The sequence below is a fragment of the Indicator indicator genome, chromosome 5 (genome assembly GCF_027791375.1).
Source record: "Indicator indicator isolate 239-I01 chromosome 5, UM_Iind_1.1, whole genome shotgun sequence".
Classification (NCBI taxonomy): domain Eukaryota; kingdom Metazoa; phylum Chordata; class Aves; order Piciformes; family Indicatoridae; genus Indicator; species Indicator indicator.
The window spans coordinates 23,115,054-23,133,340 of NC_072014.1; the positions used below are offsets into that span (position 1 = coordinate 23,115,054).

Genomic DNA, 18,287 nt, shown 5'->3' on the forward strand with positions numbered 1-18,287 from the left:
GAGACCTGGACAGGCTGGAGAGTTGGGCAGAGATGAACTTCCAAAGTTCATCCTAGGGAGGAATAACTCCATGCATCAGTACAGGATAGGAGTTGACCTGCTGGAAAGCAGCTCTGTGGAGAAGGACTTGGGAGTGTTGGTGGACAAGTTCGCCGTGACCAAGCAATGTGTCCTCATTGCCAAGGCCAAGGGTATTCTGGGGTGCATAAAGAGTGTGGCCACCAGGTCAAGGGAGGTTCTTCTCCTACTCTACTCTGCCCTGGTGAGGCTGCACTTGGAGTACTGTGTCTAGTTCTGGGCTCCCCAGTTCACAAGAGACAGTGAACTACTGGAGAGAATCCAGTGGCCACAAAGATGGTTAGGACAGGCTGCAAGTCCTGGGGCTCTTTAACTCACAAAAGAGAAGACTGAGAGGGATCTTATCAGTAATTCTAAATATCTAGAGGGTAGATGTTACAAGGATGCAGCTGGGCTCTTTTCAGTGGTGCCCAATGATATGGCAAGGGACAACAGATACAAACTAGAACATAGGAGGTTTCACTTCAACTTAAGGAGAAACTTCTTTACTTTGAGAGTGATGTAGCATTGGAACAGGCTGCCCAGAGAGGGCGTAGAGTCTCCTTCTCTGGAGACTTTCAAAACCTGCCTGGACATGTTCCTGTGCAACCTGATCTAGATGTACCTATATTAGCAGTGGGTTGGACTAGATGATCTCCAGAGGCCCTTTCCAAAACTTACCATTCTGTGCTTGTGTGATTGTGTTAATTCACAGAAAATCTTTGCCTATGTATGAACTGTCCTTCAGAGTAAAACGTGTTGTTTACAACAGATGAAGTATTTCTCTGTGAAACAACTTCAAGTTTATGATGTAAGAGCACTAGCACCACAGTTAAGAAAGCTGCAAACAGGCTGAAATGGAAAGAACAAACTAGGATGGAGAATGACTTAGAATCAGAACCTGAACACTGTCAATATACACACTATCAGTGAAGTTACAAGAGCTACAGCTATGTATCTAGTTTGTATGGAGTCTTTTTTTATGTGAAAGATAACTAAGGCACTGTGCTTGTTTGGAGAGAAAAGCATCAAATGAAGAAGCCATTACTGTGAATGCAGTTTTTAAAAGATGTCTTGCTCTTGCCATGAGACATGTTTTTAGATACATATTTCATAGTTTATTTTTAATATTCAAATGTGCTGTCTTTACACTAAGGTTTATTGTCCTGTCTGGGTATCTTATTGATGTGAGTAAATCAATGAACATTCTATTAAAAATACAGTGGAATCCATGTCCATATCTCTGAATTATATTGAGTGGCTAAGAATAAAAGGAACTCTCTCACTGTAGAATCACAGGAAAAATAAATTGTATTTATGACAATTATTAATAACAATTACAATAATTAATGTAATGGCAGAAACAATAATCCTTTCTCTTGTAAGTGAACGGACTTCAGTTACAGACCTCAGAAAATGAGTAAGATTTTATTCTTAGTATGCTTATAAATTGCAATGAATTTCTTTACAAACTTGTCCACTACAGCAATAAAATAAGCCTGTCTTTTGATAAAAAGAATTACATACTGACAGGTACAGTGATATGCAATCACTAAAATACTATCTTCAGTTAGATTAATATACATAGCAACATAGTAATGAATAATTGATTTCCATCTGCTCTCAGATTGTCCTTTTGAGACGTGATCTTGTAACATTTGTGTTTGTGATTCATCTGACTGTTTTTTATGGATAGAAGTAATAGGAAACTGCCTTTTCATATAATAGGCAAAATCCTGCCACCATTATCAGTGAATGTTTGTTTCTGTAGAGCCAATTAATTGAAGAACTCTCTAGATTAAGGCATATACATGAGGGATTTTTTTTTTCAAGGACTGAAATATGCCTGTATCCCTTTATGTATCTTCTATGCTTTTGGTGGTAGAACAGAAAAAAATATGAGTAAGGTATAACATTTTCCCACTCCTGTCTCCAAAGCTGCTTGAAGAAGGTACATTACATTATTTAACATTAACACTGTTTAAAACTCAGTTCCATTGAGAAGCAAATTAATTGATCCTTCCTAAATGGACTGGTTTCTAATAAAATCCTGGTAATGTGAATTGGGAGCTCACTACTGTTGTAAACAACAGAGCATTTGCTCTTATAATGCTAGCATTTGTTAATATCTATCCCATAATATTTTCCTAAACTTACAAGTGAAAAATAAATTCTTCAGACAGTTGCCAGGCAAGTGAGAAAATACCACCTCTGTCAACATGTATTTCATAGATACTTTGGCTATTGTTCCTATGAACTGGGTATGGGATTACAAGAAATAACAACATTTAATTAACAACTACATTATTTAGATTATTACTCATGATTACAGGTATTAATAATATTGTCAGTAGTTAATTATCCTAGTATATTCAGAATTGTATATTGCTTGGAAGATTTAACCTCAATGAAGGTACTGAAAGAATGGTCATTTTGTCTTAAATATTTCTAAAGATTTTATCCTTCAGTAGGAGTGTGCTTCCACCTGACTCTTGACCCTATCCAGCTATAACAGATATTTAATAGCATATATTCCTTTTCAAACATGTCTTTGTATGTCCTCTTGCCTTTCCAGCAAGTATAAAAATGCTGGAATTTGGCCTCCAGTGCCACTATAAGCAAGCACGATGTCCTTCCATTTGTTACTGTTGACCTTTCTGTTAATTGAATCTGTTTTCTTTTTAAATAGTGTAGAATAATTTTTATAATAATGTTTCTCTGTTTTTATAGGTGTCATTGGTTAGTTTAATAGCCAATGCCTTGGGATATTCTGAACTTGGTGCCATTAAATCACTTCGGACATTAAGAGCTTTAAGACCTTTAAGAGCCTTGTCACGATTTGAAGGAATGAGGGTGAGACAAAATGAATGAGTCTGAATGAATGTATGCATACAAAAATCAGGGTGAAAGTGTGACAGTCATGCCTTCTGCAAAGAACTCCAGAATAGCAATGTATACACAGTTTACATTTGGAGATTAAATTGTGAGGTCATTGAATCTGCCTACTCTCCCCTGACTTGGAATTACCATTGATTTCTGGACCTATATAGAAAAGTCGAAGGACATGAGAAATTTTAGAACAGAGGGTTGGGTATTTTTCTCCAACTTGCCTGGGGACTTTATTTCACAAATTTCTGCATCTAACTTCTATTCTCTGTTAGTTTGTCACTGGTTCCAGTCAAAACAAGATTAGCTACAAAACAAAACAAGGTGAAGAAGCTGACAACAGTGTCACATCAGAAACTAAAGCCTCCTGTGTCCTCCTGCCTACCTTTCTGTGGAAAAATGTCCCACAATAAATGCACTAGTTTTATGGAACACTTCTCTGAACTGATAGATGAAGTAAGGAGAGGGTTGGAAATATTGAACAGGAGAAAGGGCAAATAATTTTTTCGTGTCCTTTACTTCGTATGAATGCTTCTGCTGCCATTTAACCTCTCCTCCTATACAGATAAATCCTTCCTGTTGAGGAAAGAATTATTTTCACATCCTGCCAATCTGACAAAAAAAACAAACAAAAAACCCACCAAAACCCAACCAAATGAGCAAAACCAACCAACCAAAACTCAATAAAACTCCCAAAACAACAACAACAACAACAAACTATTACAAGCCGTCTTCTGAAATGCAGACTATGTTATTTCCTGGGATAACTTATGCATAAAATACTAGTGAGGTAATGTTACTGTGAAATCCCCTTGTAATCTTTCACCTCAAAGTACCCAGATACTGCAATAAGTGTAGAGTTTGGTCATAGTCATTAAGTTTCCAAATAAATAGTGTGTTCCCTCTCTGGGTTCAGGCTGTTAATGTTCTAGAGGCAGCCACGGTAGGCAGTGCAGGGGAGTGTGTCCTGTGGCACATTGCCATCAGCACTAGGATTTACATGATTTACTTGGCAAATAAGTCCCTATTTAATAAATGAGAAAAACTACTTTCAGTCAAATTACTGAATTGAAATTTTCTGAATTGATATTTTCAAAATCTTATTGATTTAGTAGGAAATTACGATTTTTAATATCTGCAGCTTTCTTTTAGTTCAGTCACAGTAATTACAAGAAAAATTTTGCCAAGGAACTTAATCTGATCTTTTACTGCACCTTGCCCTTAGAGAGCAGCTCAACTGTATTAAATGCAGCTAATTAAAAAAAAAAAAAAAGCAACCTCAGAGATTAAATGTAAGACCAGTTATCGTAAGCCTGACCATTTAAAGTGAAGGTGCTCTTAATAAAACCTCAAAAAGATATGCTTAATTATATTACATTGTATACTAAAAAAAAAAAAAAGACATGCTAAAATACAGTGGTAAGAATATATACAAAAGTTGCTGAGAAAAAAATCATTAGTAATGATAATTTTACATGCAGACATTTTTATTCAGTCTTCTACATCATCATTCTTTGATTTTTTTTTTTTCTGGTTTATTTTCTGTTTCTAGATTTTGATTTGTATTGTTGGAATTTAACATTTATTTCTCTCTTTTTCTCTAGAGCACACAAATTCTAAGAATCCATCTTGCTACTAACAGGTTTTCTTTTGCATTTTGAGTTTATTTCAGACTTTTGCATTGTCTTGGTTTCCATATAGTTATTCTTTTTCTTCTTGCAATCTCATTAGTGTTTTTATTGAATCTTAAATACCATTTCCACACTACATTTTTAATGTAATATTTTAACTGTCCATTCCATGTTAACACTGTTTTAACATTTTGAAAGTATTTTAATTTTTCTGTTCATAAACTAAGTGGCTATTTTGTCTAATTTGTACACTAGGTGGTTGTAAATGCCCTTGTAGGAGCAATTCCATCTATCATGAATGTATTGCTGGTTTGTCTTATATTCTGGCTCATCTTCAGCATCATGGGAGTAAATCTGTTTGCTGGCAAATTCTATCACTGTGTCAACACCACAACTGGTGAGATGTTTGATGTCAGTGATGTCAACAATTATACTCAGTGTGAGGAACTCATAAAAAACAATCAAAGTGCCCGATGGAAAAATGTGAAAGTAAACTTTGACAATGTGGGAGCTGGATACCTTGCTCTGCTTCAAGTAGTAAGTAAATTCATTTTTTTCTTTTTTTTCTCTTTTTTTTTCTTTTTTCTCCCTTTTTTTTTCTTTTTTCTTTTTTTTTTTTTTTAAGACATTTAGGAATACTGGGCAAGTTAAGGTTGTTAAGTAGTGAAATAATTTCTTTGTTGTAGTGACATACAGTTTACACAACTTTATTGCATTGTTGCCTGTAATTTTTATATTATGATGGTAGAGTAACTTTCCATTCCAAGGCTGCAGAATACAGTCTCATGATGATGATGATGATAATTGAAAATGATAAATGAAAAAGGTACAAAAACCTTTTAGTGGTGCACCATATAAACTTCAGGAATGCAGTTCATGAGTCTTAACATGTTCGACAAGGCTCAGCAGTCCCTCTAATTATTACAAAGATCTCTTCCCTCCTTTATGAGATCACTTACAGGAAGGCAGACAGCAGCTTAAAATGGAGCAGACATTCCTACTGATTGTCTTGTCTGAAGTAAGCAACTACTGCCAATGACACCCAGTGTTTCATGTAGCATGGAGACAAATCTTTCTGTTATCATAATACTTGCGTAAGAGGTCTGAAATCCTTTGAGAAGTAGGAGCTGCCCTTGGGAACAGTATCTGATTGACAGATCCTAATTGAGTACTCGGTCTGATCAACCATATAACATTTTCTCTTGATAACTGCAGATAAACAGCACATGCTGTTAATATATTCCATTAAGAAGTATATGAAAGTAAAAAGATATTAAACTGTGGATAAAATAGGAAAATGTAACATTCTTTTATCACAAAAAAATTCTTATGATTTATAGCTATCGTATTACATTAATGTTTGTTAAAGAGTCGTCATAATATACTATTACAGTATAATCCTTGTGAAGTATTAGATGTTATTATATTGCATTACTGCTACTTATACAAAGCATGTAAATTGTATTCACCCTTCAAGTCTTTTTCCTATGCACTGTGGTACAAAAACATCTTTGTTCTAGGTCCTGAGCATACTTTTTATTTATGCCTGAGGGATAAAGACCTTAGCTCTTTACAGGCCCCTTGGCTTAGAACGGAGCTTCTGATAGCTGATAGCCGACCCAAAGCACATGGAAGAAAGCAAGCAATTGTATTTAGATGTGTGTTTGAGCTCTGTAAAATCACTTGTCTATAAATTTTCGCTGTATGAAGAGATGTCAGAAAGGTCAAGGGAATATTACTGCTCTGATATTACCAAGTTATCTAAGACTATGCTTGTACTTTCTATCCTAGAGCAGGTCAGTATTCCTAGCTGACTTTAATTCCCAAATTAACTACCTGGCTTAAAATGCTTTGCTTCTGAAGACAACGTGACTCTTGTGCTGAGACGTAATACTGAATGATGGTTCTAATTATCTGACTTCAGATCTTACTGCTGTCCTTCTACTAGAGATTAAAGTGAACCATTTTATTACCAATACTTGACTCTGAAGATGTATAACAAAAACTTTGTAAAGCTGTGTCTGACTGTTATCCAGATACTGTTGGCCTATAATTACTACATCACTACTGTGGACCTTTAAATCTTCTTTATTTCTACTTGTTCTGCTTTTTCTTTATTTTCATTTCAAATATTCCCTTCTGGAACTTACTTTCTCTGCAGAGACTAAGGAATCCTTGAGCATGCATGCCACCACTTCAGCTGATTGTCTCCATTAAAGTTCTCCTTCTACTTTTCTCCTGTATTTATTGCTCTTAACTGTGCTCCTCTTCTGATATTGCTATGCAAAGTGAATCAAAAGGCTGTCAGTTCTCAACTCAGAAAAGAAAGATCCATGAAGCCTTGCTGCAGGCACACCTTCCAAGGAAATTCGCAATGCACGGCAAGAGTCAGGATGACATGAACACTTCTAGAGCGCAAGTGTTTTGCTGTGAAAATTAGCAGATGTACCAAAGTACCAGAGCTACGTAGGCAAGCACAGATGCAAATTACACTCCTTGGGATACTTCGTCTCCTGAATCTCTTCAGGAGAAATGCTCTTTATCTCCTAATTTCACAGGCTTTTTAGCTCATTTTTTCTTTATTGTGAATAAGCTTGGAAATGCCAGATAATGAGCAGACACTCACACCTTCAACTAATGTGTCACACCAACCATTTGTTCTTCTGAAAGTGAACATTCTATGTCTGTGAAAATCACTTTCATAGAGTAATGATCTTTTTTTTTGCTCCTCATTCTACCCAGACAAAGTCTCTATGGGAATTTGACTGAAAGTTAATCACAGCTCTTTCACAGTTCACTTTTTGGTCTCCTGTAAATCTTACACTTCAAGAACCAATATATATTTTGATTTTGAACAGTTTATTCCTTTTAGTTATGTGGGATCACAACGTTTCTAAAACTACCATGGCAGGTTGGCCATAGCAAAACCACTCTGATGCATGTTAGTATCTCTACAGAAGTTGTATTGCTGACTCCAACAACAACTGCTGGAAAGTTGCTAAAATGGCTCACTGTGAGTGATTTTAGTAGATTCTACCTCAACGTCTCCAGCATTAATGTCTATCTGACTCTGCTATTTTTCATCTGCAAAGCAAGCAGCTGCAGCTCAAAGCACACTGTGCCATTCCTGAGACCTTTCAAATATTGTTGGAATACCTAATGATTTCTAAGCCCCCTACTATAACCATGAAAAATATTTTATTATGCCTGTGGTATTAAATGTGGATTATAAATTTAGATTATTTTATTAGAAGTTAAGGTATCAATGCTGTGACCTAGTTGTTTTCCACATTATGAATTTCTATGGGGAAGATAAACAACTATTTTATTTCTAGGCTACCTTCAAAGGGTGGATGGATATTATGTATGCTGCTGTTGACTCACGAGATGTAAGTAAAGTTACAAAGTTAATCTGATATAGAGTATAGAATTTAAACAGTAACACATAAAATAATATTAAGAATTATAATCAGCATCAATACATATTTTTTTCAGATACATTTAGTCTAGAAAGGAATGTTTTTCTGTAACAGCACAAATCTTAGAATCTGAAGTGGAAAGAATCTGACTTCCTTCAGTTTAGCCAAATAAATTAATTTAACTGGAATTATGTTGATGATAAAAATAAAGAAGAGGGATTCTTAACCATTTCTTTGGTAGTCATGAGTATGAATTAATTTGTCTGATGCAAATATGACACATTGACTATATTAAACTTGTTTTATAATTTGCAGCTGTGCATTTCATTGTTTCTTTAGGCTGAGCACTTACATTATCTAATTATTTAAGTGCATTTACATTTTAAGGTTGAGTGCCACCTGTTAAATTTTCCAGGAATTAGAACTTTATCTTGGGTGCAAAATTAAATCTAGGTTTACCTTGTACAAAAAAAGGCAACATAGATACCTGAACTAGTTTTATACAACCTAGGTTATAGTTACATTAGTGATATCCATCATCTACAGTGATATTCATCTCCCAAAGTAATATTAACTTCATTGGCTGAAGCACTTCTGAACTTCAGCACATTGTGCAGTAGAAGTGCAGGCATCAAAGTGTAGAATTCAGATCAAGATAATAACAAAATCCTCTTTAGATTTCACAAAACCTACTCAGTAGAAATGTATTGAAAGATTCTTATTCTTAGCTGGATGTAACACTCATGCAACCAGGGTTCAGTACTGGGGCCTGTCCTCTTTAATATCTTTATTAATGATCCAGATGAGAGGATTGAGTGCACCCTCAGTAAGTTTGCAGAAGACACCAAGCTGGGTGGCTGTGTTGATCTGTCAGAGGGTAGGGAAGCTTTACAACAGAGTCTGGACAGGCTAGACTGATGGGCCAAGACTAATTTTATGAAGTTCATCAAGACTGAGTGCCAGGTCCTGCACCTGGGTCACAACAGCCCCATGGTAAGTTACAGACTTGGGGATGTGTTGTGGTTGGAAAGCTGCAACTTGGAGAGGAATCTGGGTGTATTGGTTGATAGTCAACTGAACTTGAGCCAGCAGTGTGCCCAGGTGGCCAAGAAAGCCAATGACATCCTGGCATCTATTAGAAATGCTGTGGCCAGAAGGAACAGGGAGGTGGTCATCCCCCTGTACTCAGCACTGGTGAGGTCACACCTCAAGTATTGTGTTCACTTCTGGGCCCCTCACTATAGGAAGGACATAAAGGTGCTGGAGCTTGTCCAGAGAAAGAAATGAAGCTTGTGAAGGGCCTGGAGCACATGACCTACAGAGAGAGTCTGAGGGAGCTGGGGTTATTCAGTCTGGAGAAGAGGAGGCTGAGAGAAGACCTTATCGCTCTCTATAACTTCCTTATGGGAGGGGGCCAGCCTCTTCTCCTTGATGAAAAGCGATGTGACAGGACTAGAGGAAATGGTTTCAAGCTGTACCAGGGGAGGTTTAGGCTGGATATTAGGAAATATTTCTTCACAGAGGGTTATCAAACATTGGAATGGTCTGCCCGAGGTAGTGGTGGAGTCACCATCCGTAGAGGAGTTCAAGCAATGTGTGGAACTGGCACTTAGGGACATGGTTTGGTGTTGACCCTGCAGATCTGGGTTAAAGGTTGGATCAGGTGATTTTTGAGGTCTCTTCCAAATAGATATATTCTGTGATTCTGCAAAACAACAACAAAAAAATCTGGGGAATATTTAGGCAATAGTAAAATGGATTGATTCTGTTGCAACAAAATATACTGAACACAATATAAAATATTTAGATTTGTACTGTTAAAATTTTAAGTATTAATGATTGATTTCTGTCTCACATTGCTTCTTTGTTCTCTATGAGGAACTTTGTATATATGCACATCTGTAAACATATCTGTGTGCACGTTTACTTTAAAATTCCATATAAGTAATCATTCCATCAGGTTCCAGTTCTTCAAATATTGATTGGTATGGATGTGTTGGTTCTTTTTAATAAATGAATGCAGTTTATAGTTTTTCTAGCTGAGCTAGCATTTGCCTATTCATAGATTACATAGATTGGTTTTTATACCTAGTATTGCCATGGGTAATATAATTTACAATATTTTGTAGGTAGAAGACCAACCTAAGTATGAGGACAACTTGTATATGTATCTGTATTTTGTCATCTTTATCATATTTGGATCATTCTTTACCTTGAACCTTTTCATTGGTGTCATTATAGACAACTTCAACCAACAAAAAAAGAAGATAAGTATTTAAAATATTAGTATAGCACTATAAATTACTAGCTATAATGAATTAATATTCTTTAGCTTCTTAAAAGAGCAATAACATGCCTGGGGCTACTTCCTCAGTTTCAATCAAATATGTCATGCTTTGGGCTTCAATATCCAGTTTAGCAGATGGTGACTTTGACATTGTGTTTCCATTTGGCTCAGTTCAGACTCATCAATAACCACAATTTACTTTATAGTGAAAATTCAGTAAGTCAGTTGCACATCTGACTAGCAGCATTTACATTTGCAAACAAAGGCTAAACTGAGTTAGTCAAGGTTACAGTGGTGGTTTAGATAATAATTTGCTATGGCATGATTTGGATTACTTTTCTTAATTTTGTATCAGAGGTGATTGTTTTTCTGTCATTAAAACCATCAGATTAATAAAATACTCTCCCTTTACACAACTTGTTCCTCCAAGTTACCTCACTTTTAGACCTGGCTGGATATAATCCTGAAAGTCTGTCTACAATTTAGGAAATGCAAGGCACCAGCCAGGCTCCTATAGATTAAACATATGCTAATCAGCAAGTTATTTAATAGCATGCGTATTAAGAACCATCTTAGCCATGTTAGCAAAAATGAGTTTGAAGACAGGAAAAACTCAACTGTCAGCCTGATAAGGCACCATTAAGATTTGGGGTATTTTTGTGGATTAGTAATTCATATGAGCATCCACAGTACAAATACACTTTTGTTATATAAATCAAATATAAATGCACTACTCTGTTACAGAGAGACATACTGCAGTAAAGTGTTGCAAGCATGGACATGACAGCAAATAATTTTTCTATTATTTATTTACTTTGGAGGTCAGGATATATTTATGACAGAAGAACAGAAGAAATATTACAATGCAATGAAAAAACTGGGATCCAAAAAGCCACAGAAACCTATACCAAGACCAGTGGTAAGTGATTTGACTTTAATTTCCCTGATACTAAATACTCATCTGGGAATAAGATTTTAGCCAACAAGAGAAGGTTATTTGTCTGGAAATAATTATTTTCTTTCAAGCTATTTTATTGTAAACGTAGAATTAGGTTTACAATGGAAGGGCCACGAAGATGATCAGAAGGCTGAACTACCTCTCCTATGAAGACAGGCTGACAGAATTAGGGCTGTTCAGCCTGGAGAAGAGAAGGCTCTGAGGACATTTTATAGCTACATTTCAGTATCTGAAGGGTACCTACAGGAAGGCTGGGGTAGACTGCTTAGAAAGGCTTGTAGTGACAGGATGAAGGGCAATGGTTTTAAGCTGGAGCAGGGTAAATTTAGGTTGGACATAAGGAAGAATTTCTTTACAATGAGAGTAGTAAAATACTGGAATAGGTTGCCCAGGAATATGGCTGGGGCTCCATCCCTGGAGATATTCAAGATCAGACTTGATGTGGCCCATGGCAACCTGATCTAGCTGGAGGTGTCCCTGCTCAATGTGGAGGGGTTGGATAAGATTATCTTTGAGAGTCCCTACCAACCCAATGCAATCTGTGAATCTGTGAATTTATGCCCCATCTTTTTTTTTTTTTTTTTTAATTCAGTGGACTAGATTGTTCATGTTTCATTTCAAAACATATACTCTGAAGTATGAAGAATTCCATAATTCCCTGCCTAAGCTCAAGTAGATTTGTTTGGACCATTTAGTGGTTCTTGTTACCCATGAATAAACTTAATTTTCTGGGTGTTTGTTGGTTGGTTGGTTGGTTGGTTGGTTGGTTGATTGGTTGGTTGGTTTTTTCTCCTCCCAAACAATTTGTAGAAAATGGGGATGCACTAGCCCTTGCTCCTCAAGTCTAAAGGCCCATGGTCACCTAACATGAAAGAGAAAGAAAGATGCAGATAATCTTACAGAATAAAAGAATGCTCTAGGAAGTAAAGCATAAACTAGGATAATTTAGTCTCTAAGATAGGAAACTACTGTGTTATTTACTGAACTCCTACAGTGTTTAGAAAAAAAAAATACTTGTTGCACCTTATGCACTGAGTGGTTAAAAATAGTCTTTCTTAAGGAGTACCATATGGCAATAAACAGTTGGCTAAGTACTAAAGGATAACCAGGATATTGCAGTCATTATGGGTTTGAGACTTGTAACTTCAGCAGTCCATGGAACTCACCAAGCACAATCAGTTTAAGGAAGAAAGAGAGACCTTTCTGGTGGTTAGTATTCTAAAACCAGCTAGGAAAATTAGTTCCTATTTAGGCTAGTACAATTGCTGTGTATCAAGTTACACCAATTTTTGTACACCAATAATATCAATTATCAATGTTATTGCTATTACTATTGCATTGTCTCCCTTCCCATCCCTTGAGCCAACAGTGATATATTTCTTGATCTGCTCTAATAGGAGGAGACACAAACCAGAATGTGCTTGATTTATATTAACAGATGTGTTGTGAATGGGTCTTGCTCTGCATTCCTAAAGCTTGCAATAACTTGCTTTCCCATTTGGCATTTGTAATGACAATATTTTCAAAGTATAAACTGTATTCCATCTTTGTTTTTGCAGAACAAATTCCAAGGCATGGTCTTTGATTTTGTAACCAAACAAGTATTTGATATCAGCATCATGATACTCATCTGTCTCAACATGGTCACAATGATGGTAGAAACAGATGACCAGAGTAAAGAAATGGAAACAATTTTATCCCGGATTAACCTCGTGTTCATTATCCTTTTCACTGGAGAATGTGTACTGAAATTGATTTCTCTTCGCCATTACTACTTTACTATAGGCTGGAACATTTTTGATTTTGTGGTTGTGATTCTCTCCATAGTAGGTAAGAGCCGTTCTTTTTTGAGAAAAAAACTAGTAGAAGGAAAAGGGAACATTTGTTTCAAGAATATTATGATGCTTCATACTTTATAGCACACAATATGTGAAATGTTGTATATAAGATATTTATCTCTCCCATTAGATTGACTGTCATCAACCACATCAAAAGACATAAAGGAGCTATTTGACACATCAGGTTAAGATGTACAAATATAAAAAAGAATGCCTGGTGGTATATGCAAACTAACCATTGCTTTCAGCATCGCTCAAATTCAAATCTGCTTTCAGTACTAAAACTGAAAGCTATGTGAAGGGCATGAGATTTTTAATTGCCATTATTATCTAAGGTCTTAGTGAATAGATTTCTGTCAGCTTTTAAAAGCTAATGAATTGTGTTTAAAAATTTAATTATTGAAGAGGGATACACCTAAGAGAGGCTGTGTTGATACAGTGTAGATCCTCAAGTTAAAAAAAAAAAAACACTAATTTAAAGAAATTAAGCAAACATAGTTCTTCATAGAAGAGAGCAATAATAGGCATAGCTTCAAGAACTAATTATAACTAAGACATAGACTTCTGTTTCCAGACTGCTTTAGGAATAACTGAAAGCTTTGACAGACATGACCTACCTTGCACAAGTAGTCTTCATTTTACTCATTTCCTTATTGATTGTTTTGGAGACAGCAATAAATAAATCTCTGTATTAAAAGCATGCATAAATTTGCAATTATATTTTAAATACACACTTTTTTTTCAACAGGTATGTTCCTAGCTGAGATGATTGAGAAATACTTTGTGTCCCCCACACTATTCAGAGTCATCCGACTTGCCAGAATAGGTCGAATCCTGCGCCTCATTAAAGGCGCTAAGGGCATCCGCACTCTGCTTTTTGCCTTGATGATGTCTCTTCCTGCTTTGTTCAACATTGGGCTGCTGCTGTTCCTGGTCATGTTTATCTATGCGATTTTTGGCATGTCCAACTTTGCCTATGTTAAGAGGGAAGTTGGGATTGATGACATGTTCAACTTTGAAACTTTTGGCAACAGCATGATCTGCCTGTTCCAGATTACCACATCCGCTGGCTGGGATGGTTTGCTAGCCCCAATTCTTAACAGTGGGGAGCCAGACTGTGACCCCCATAAAGATCATCCGGGGAGCTCTGTGAAAGGCGACTGTGGCAACCCTTCCGTTGGGATTTTCTTCTTTGTCAGCTACATTATCATATCATTTCTGGTAGTGGTGAACATGTACATTGCTGTGATTTTGGAGAACTTCAGTGTTGCTACTGAAGAAAGTGCTGAGCCCTTGAGTGAGGATGACTTTGAGATGTTCTATGAAGTCTGGGAGAAGTTTGATCCTGATGCAACACAATTCATAGAATACAGTAAACTATCAGACTTTGCAGCTTCTTTAGATCCTCCTCTTCTTATAGCAAAACCAAACAAAGTCCAGCTTATTGCAATGGACCTGCCCATGGTAAGCGGTGACAGAATTCACTGCCTTGACATCTTGTTTGCTTTCACAAAGCGGGTTCTGGGGGAAAGTGGGGAGATGGATGCCCTCAGAATACAGATGGAAGATCGATTTATGGCAGCCAACCCTTCCAAAGTCTCCTATGAACCAATTACAACCACGTTGAAACGAAAACAGGAGGAGGTATCTGCTGTCATTATTCAGCGTGCTTACAGACGTCATCTTTTACTGCAAAACATTAAAAAGGTGTCTAGTATGTATAACAGAAGTAAAAACAAAGGTGATGGACCAGTTATAAAAGAGATAATTATTGATAAACTAAATGGGAACTCCACTCCAGAAAAAACAGATGAGAGTTCCTCTACAACTTCCCCACCTTCTTACGACAGTGTAACAAAGCCAGAAAAAGAAAAATGTGAAGATAAAGCAGAAAAGAACCACAAAGGTAAAGATGTCAGGGAAAATAAAAAATAAAGATCTAAGAATTCTGCTTGTGGGACAACTTGTTTACAGTCTTTGAGAATGAAGCATCAACTGGACTCCTGTAGGAGGTTTATGCCAAACTGACAGTTTTTACACATACATATGTGTGCGTGTGTGTGCGTGCGCGTGTGTGTGTGTGCATATACATGTGTTATATATATACTTAAGGTCAGTGCCTATAACAAAACAGTGAACCTTCATCATCAAACTGTGGCTCTGTGAATCAGGGTAACAAAGTTGACATGAGGTTACTGTTTTCACTACAGCTGACACTGCTAAGAATGAGGGGAAAAGTCGCTCCACAGAGAACATGGAGCATGAAATGAGTGTGAAGAGATAATTTTTTGTGTTTCACATACTGAAAAACATGTAGAACAGTAATCCTCTTCACTGTTTGTAATGCAACTGCTACATTTGTCATATTTTTACAAAATCAGTATTAGTGTATTTATCATTTTTTTAATTCACAAGTTGTTTACTATTATATGTGACTATTTTTGTAATAGGTTTTATGTTGGGGAAAGAGGTATGAGGATCAGGTGTTCTGCTTTCAGATTCTCTATAATGTACAGACAGAAGCGATTTGCATAGGGATGCTGTACTTGTCAGTCATATGTAAATAAAAATATGACATTGCACAAAGCTAAAAATGGTAACAACTTCATATTTCAGGGTTGATCTTTTATTTTAGGTGATCTTACTGCTTGTATGGCTGGATCCAGATTATGTGCATCCAGATTAATGTGCCTGGAAAGTCTCCTCTAATTTACAGGAATCTGCAATGACTTCTTTTATGACTTCCTTTTATGCAAATCATTAAACATGAACAACTTCTTGGTTTTCTTAAAATATTCACAGCTTAAAAAATTTTATGCAGTTTCTGTACTGGAAAAATGGTTTTACCAATATATAGCTATTGTAGGATGTTGCAGACCCCCTGAGAATCCAGCTGAGCTTCTCGGGAGCTCTTCAAAAACTTCGGCGCCCAGCCCAGCACTGCGCAGCCGCTTGCAAAAAATTACACTGAGGTGAGGAGCATTTGCACCAACAACTGCCAACAACTGCCAGCCCTTTAATGATAGAAACCCTGGTTTTTAAATACCTTTTTACTTTCCTGCCAGGTTGGTTCCCAAAACACTTTCCCCGGGAGCAGAAGCCTCCCTAACCTCTTATCTTGAAGCTGCAGAGCTGGTTATCTTTGAGGAACAAAGAGAGGAGACCATTCTCATCACATCAAGGTCATTTGCAGCTAGCCCACCAGCAGCCTAGCCTGCTCCATATTCTATCCACATATAGCAGGGAGGTTTTTTGTTTCCTTTTTTTAAACGAAACAGTTCAATTTTTCTTTACTTACTGTCCTCTCTCATTACGGGCAACATGTAACGAATCAATAAAATACCCTGTTCCATGTAAATATTAACAATATACTGTTGTGCATATTTGAGCATAGAATCAAATGGCTTTGGCATATTGAATTGCGTCAGATATGTACCACAGTATGGGTAATTTGCAAGACCTCAATGGGACACGTGTTCTGTGCCATTATATAGTTTGGAAGTATCACTGATGTATGTCAATGCTTTTGCTGCTGTATCTTGTTCCTTCCACTGTCCAGAGTCTCCACTATATGAAGCCATTGGTGACATGAATCAAATTGTCCAACCAGATCTCCTTTTTTCAAATCATCAAGCAATAGTGTGCAGCCATTTATGAGCTTCTTTAGTTTTGCATTTTAATTTTGAAGTCACTACTATATGGTGTAAAATCAGAATGTGCGGGGCATATTGCAAACTGATTAACCTGTTGAAAATGTGGTTAGCATATATAAATAATGTAAAGAAATACCATCTGGCAGCAGTTTTGTATATAAGAAAATTGTCCTAAGATTTAGATCACTGCTTCTTATATTTCTTTCCTCACTCCCTTGGCTTACTTTCTAACCATGGTATTTTCAAGCTGGCATCATCATACTATGAGAAAATAAAAGTGACTATTTGTAGACTATCTTGTTTTAATATTATATTTGCATATATTTCAATGTGAAGTAAATTGTGTAAATCTGGAACCCAGCTTGTTTCCAAATAGTTATATCTGGTAACAGGACATAGCAAGGAAAATATTAGGGGAGCGTGTGAATTTCTATCTCTGTTTGCATTGGAAGTTCCAAGATAGTCTCATTGTTCATGAAATCCTTGCTGTCTTGCAGTGTCTGTTTACATAGCCTATTCTTATTCTTTTTGAATCACGCTGCACTAGACGTACAAATAGGATCTACAATATTTCCCAAGAACAAAATGGCACATTTGTATAATCAAGGACATCGGGACATTTTGTGTTTCATACACAAACTAACATTAAATGTAGACTCTTTCTTTTACAAATGCTTTTGACTTGTAATGTGTTGGTGAAATGCATGCAGGAAATTGTTATTATCATAAACATCATAAACAATATTACAAATGAGCCAAAAAATAAAGATTTCATTTTTTTATTGTAGTTATTTTTGTCTCTGTTCTTCTGTTGGTTAAAGCAAGATTAAAAATTGGCTTTGGTACAAATAAAGAATGCTTTCTTTATCATCAGAGAGAAATATTTTATTCTTCACATTTTAACTCTATTTGTGTAAAATAATTTTTTTTAAATCTGAGGATTTTGACCAGTTCCCATTGATTTCTACTTCTTTGTCACCAGCATACAGCTTGGGAATAACATAGGACACCTACACATTGCGCTCTAACACCTTTTCTGTCAACCTTTAAGAGCCCTTCCGAATCATAAATGCACAGCTCATTATCTAAGATATTGTTTTAGTCTGCCACATTGATGCTGTCAAAGCTGTTGTCCACACTTTATGAGTCTCAAATATGCAAACTCTCCAGCAAAGTTCCTCTGTGTGGTCCTGTATACCATTTAGCCAAAGGGCTCATCATAAACAGCTAGAAGTTGCTCTTAATTGTACAGTGACCCTTTTTGTGCCAATAATTCTCAAAACTAATAAATGCCATTTCACTTGATCTCACAGGAATGGGACCACATTGAAACTCAACTGTGTTAAGTAATAATCAAAGTCATAATACCTGGCTGTTACATAGTAAGTTTTGACTTGTAATGGATGTCTTCATGATGCTCAAGGGAAGAAAGTACACTGAAACACAGTATTATCTTACTGAATTTAAAATAATGTATTTCAAAATGACCAGGAATTACAATATTTCTGGAGCTGCATGGGAATATCATGGAACATGATGAGCCACATGGAGGAACAGG

At 36.4% G+C, this 18,287-nt stretch overlaps 1 protein-coding gene across 12 annotated transcripts in view; it reads left to right on the forward strand.

The window, feature by feature from the left end:
* Positions 1-15,011, forward strand: part of LOC128967316 (sodium channel protein type 2 subunit alpha) — a 58,116-nt gene extending 43,105 nt beyond the window's left edge. For 7 of the 12 annotated variants that reach the window (XM_054381385.1, XM_054381388.1, XM_054381391.1 and 4 more), the window contains exons 20-26: positions 2,788-2,910; positions 4,830-5,111; positions 7,910-7,963; positions 10,123-10,260; positions 11,095-11,199; positions 12,798-13,068; positions 13,825-15,011. In XM_054381385.1, the coding sequence (XP_054237360.1) occupies positions 2,788-2,910; positions 4,830-5,111; positions 7,910-7,963; positions 10,123-10,260; positions 11,095-11,199; positions 12,798-13,068; positions 13,825-15,011 (2,160 nt within the window). Of the gene's footprint in view, positions 1-2,787; positions 2,911-4,829; positions 5,112-7,909; positions 7,968-10,122; positions 10,261-11,094; positions 11,200-12,797; positions 13,069-13,824 lie in introns of all 12 variants that reach the window. The other 5 variants (XM_054381395.1, XM_054381386.1, XM_054381394.1 and 2 more) reach the window with 2 other exon arrangements.
* The last annotated feature ends 3,276 nt before the right edge of the window (positions 15,012-18,287 follow it).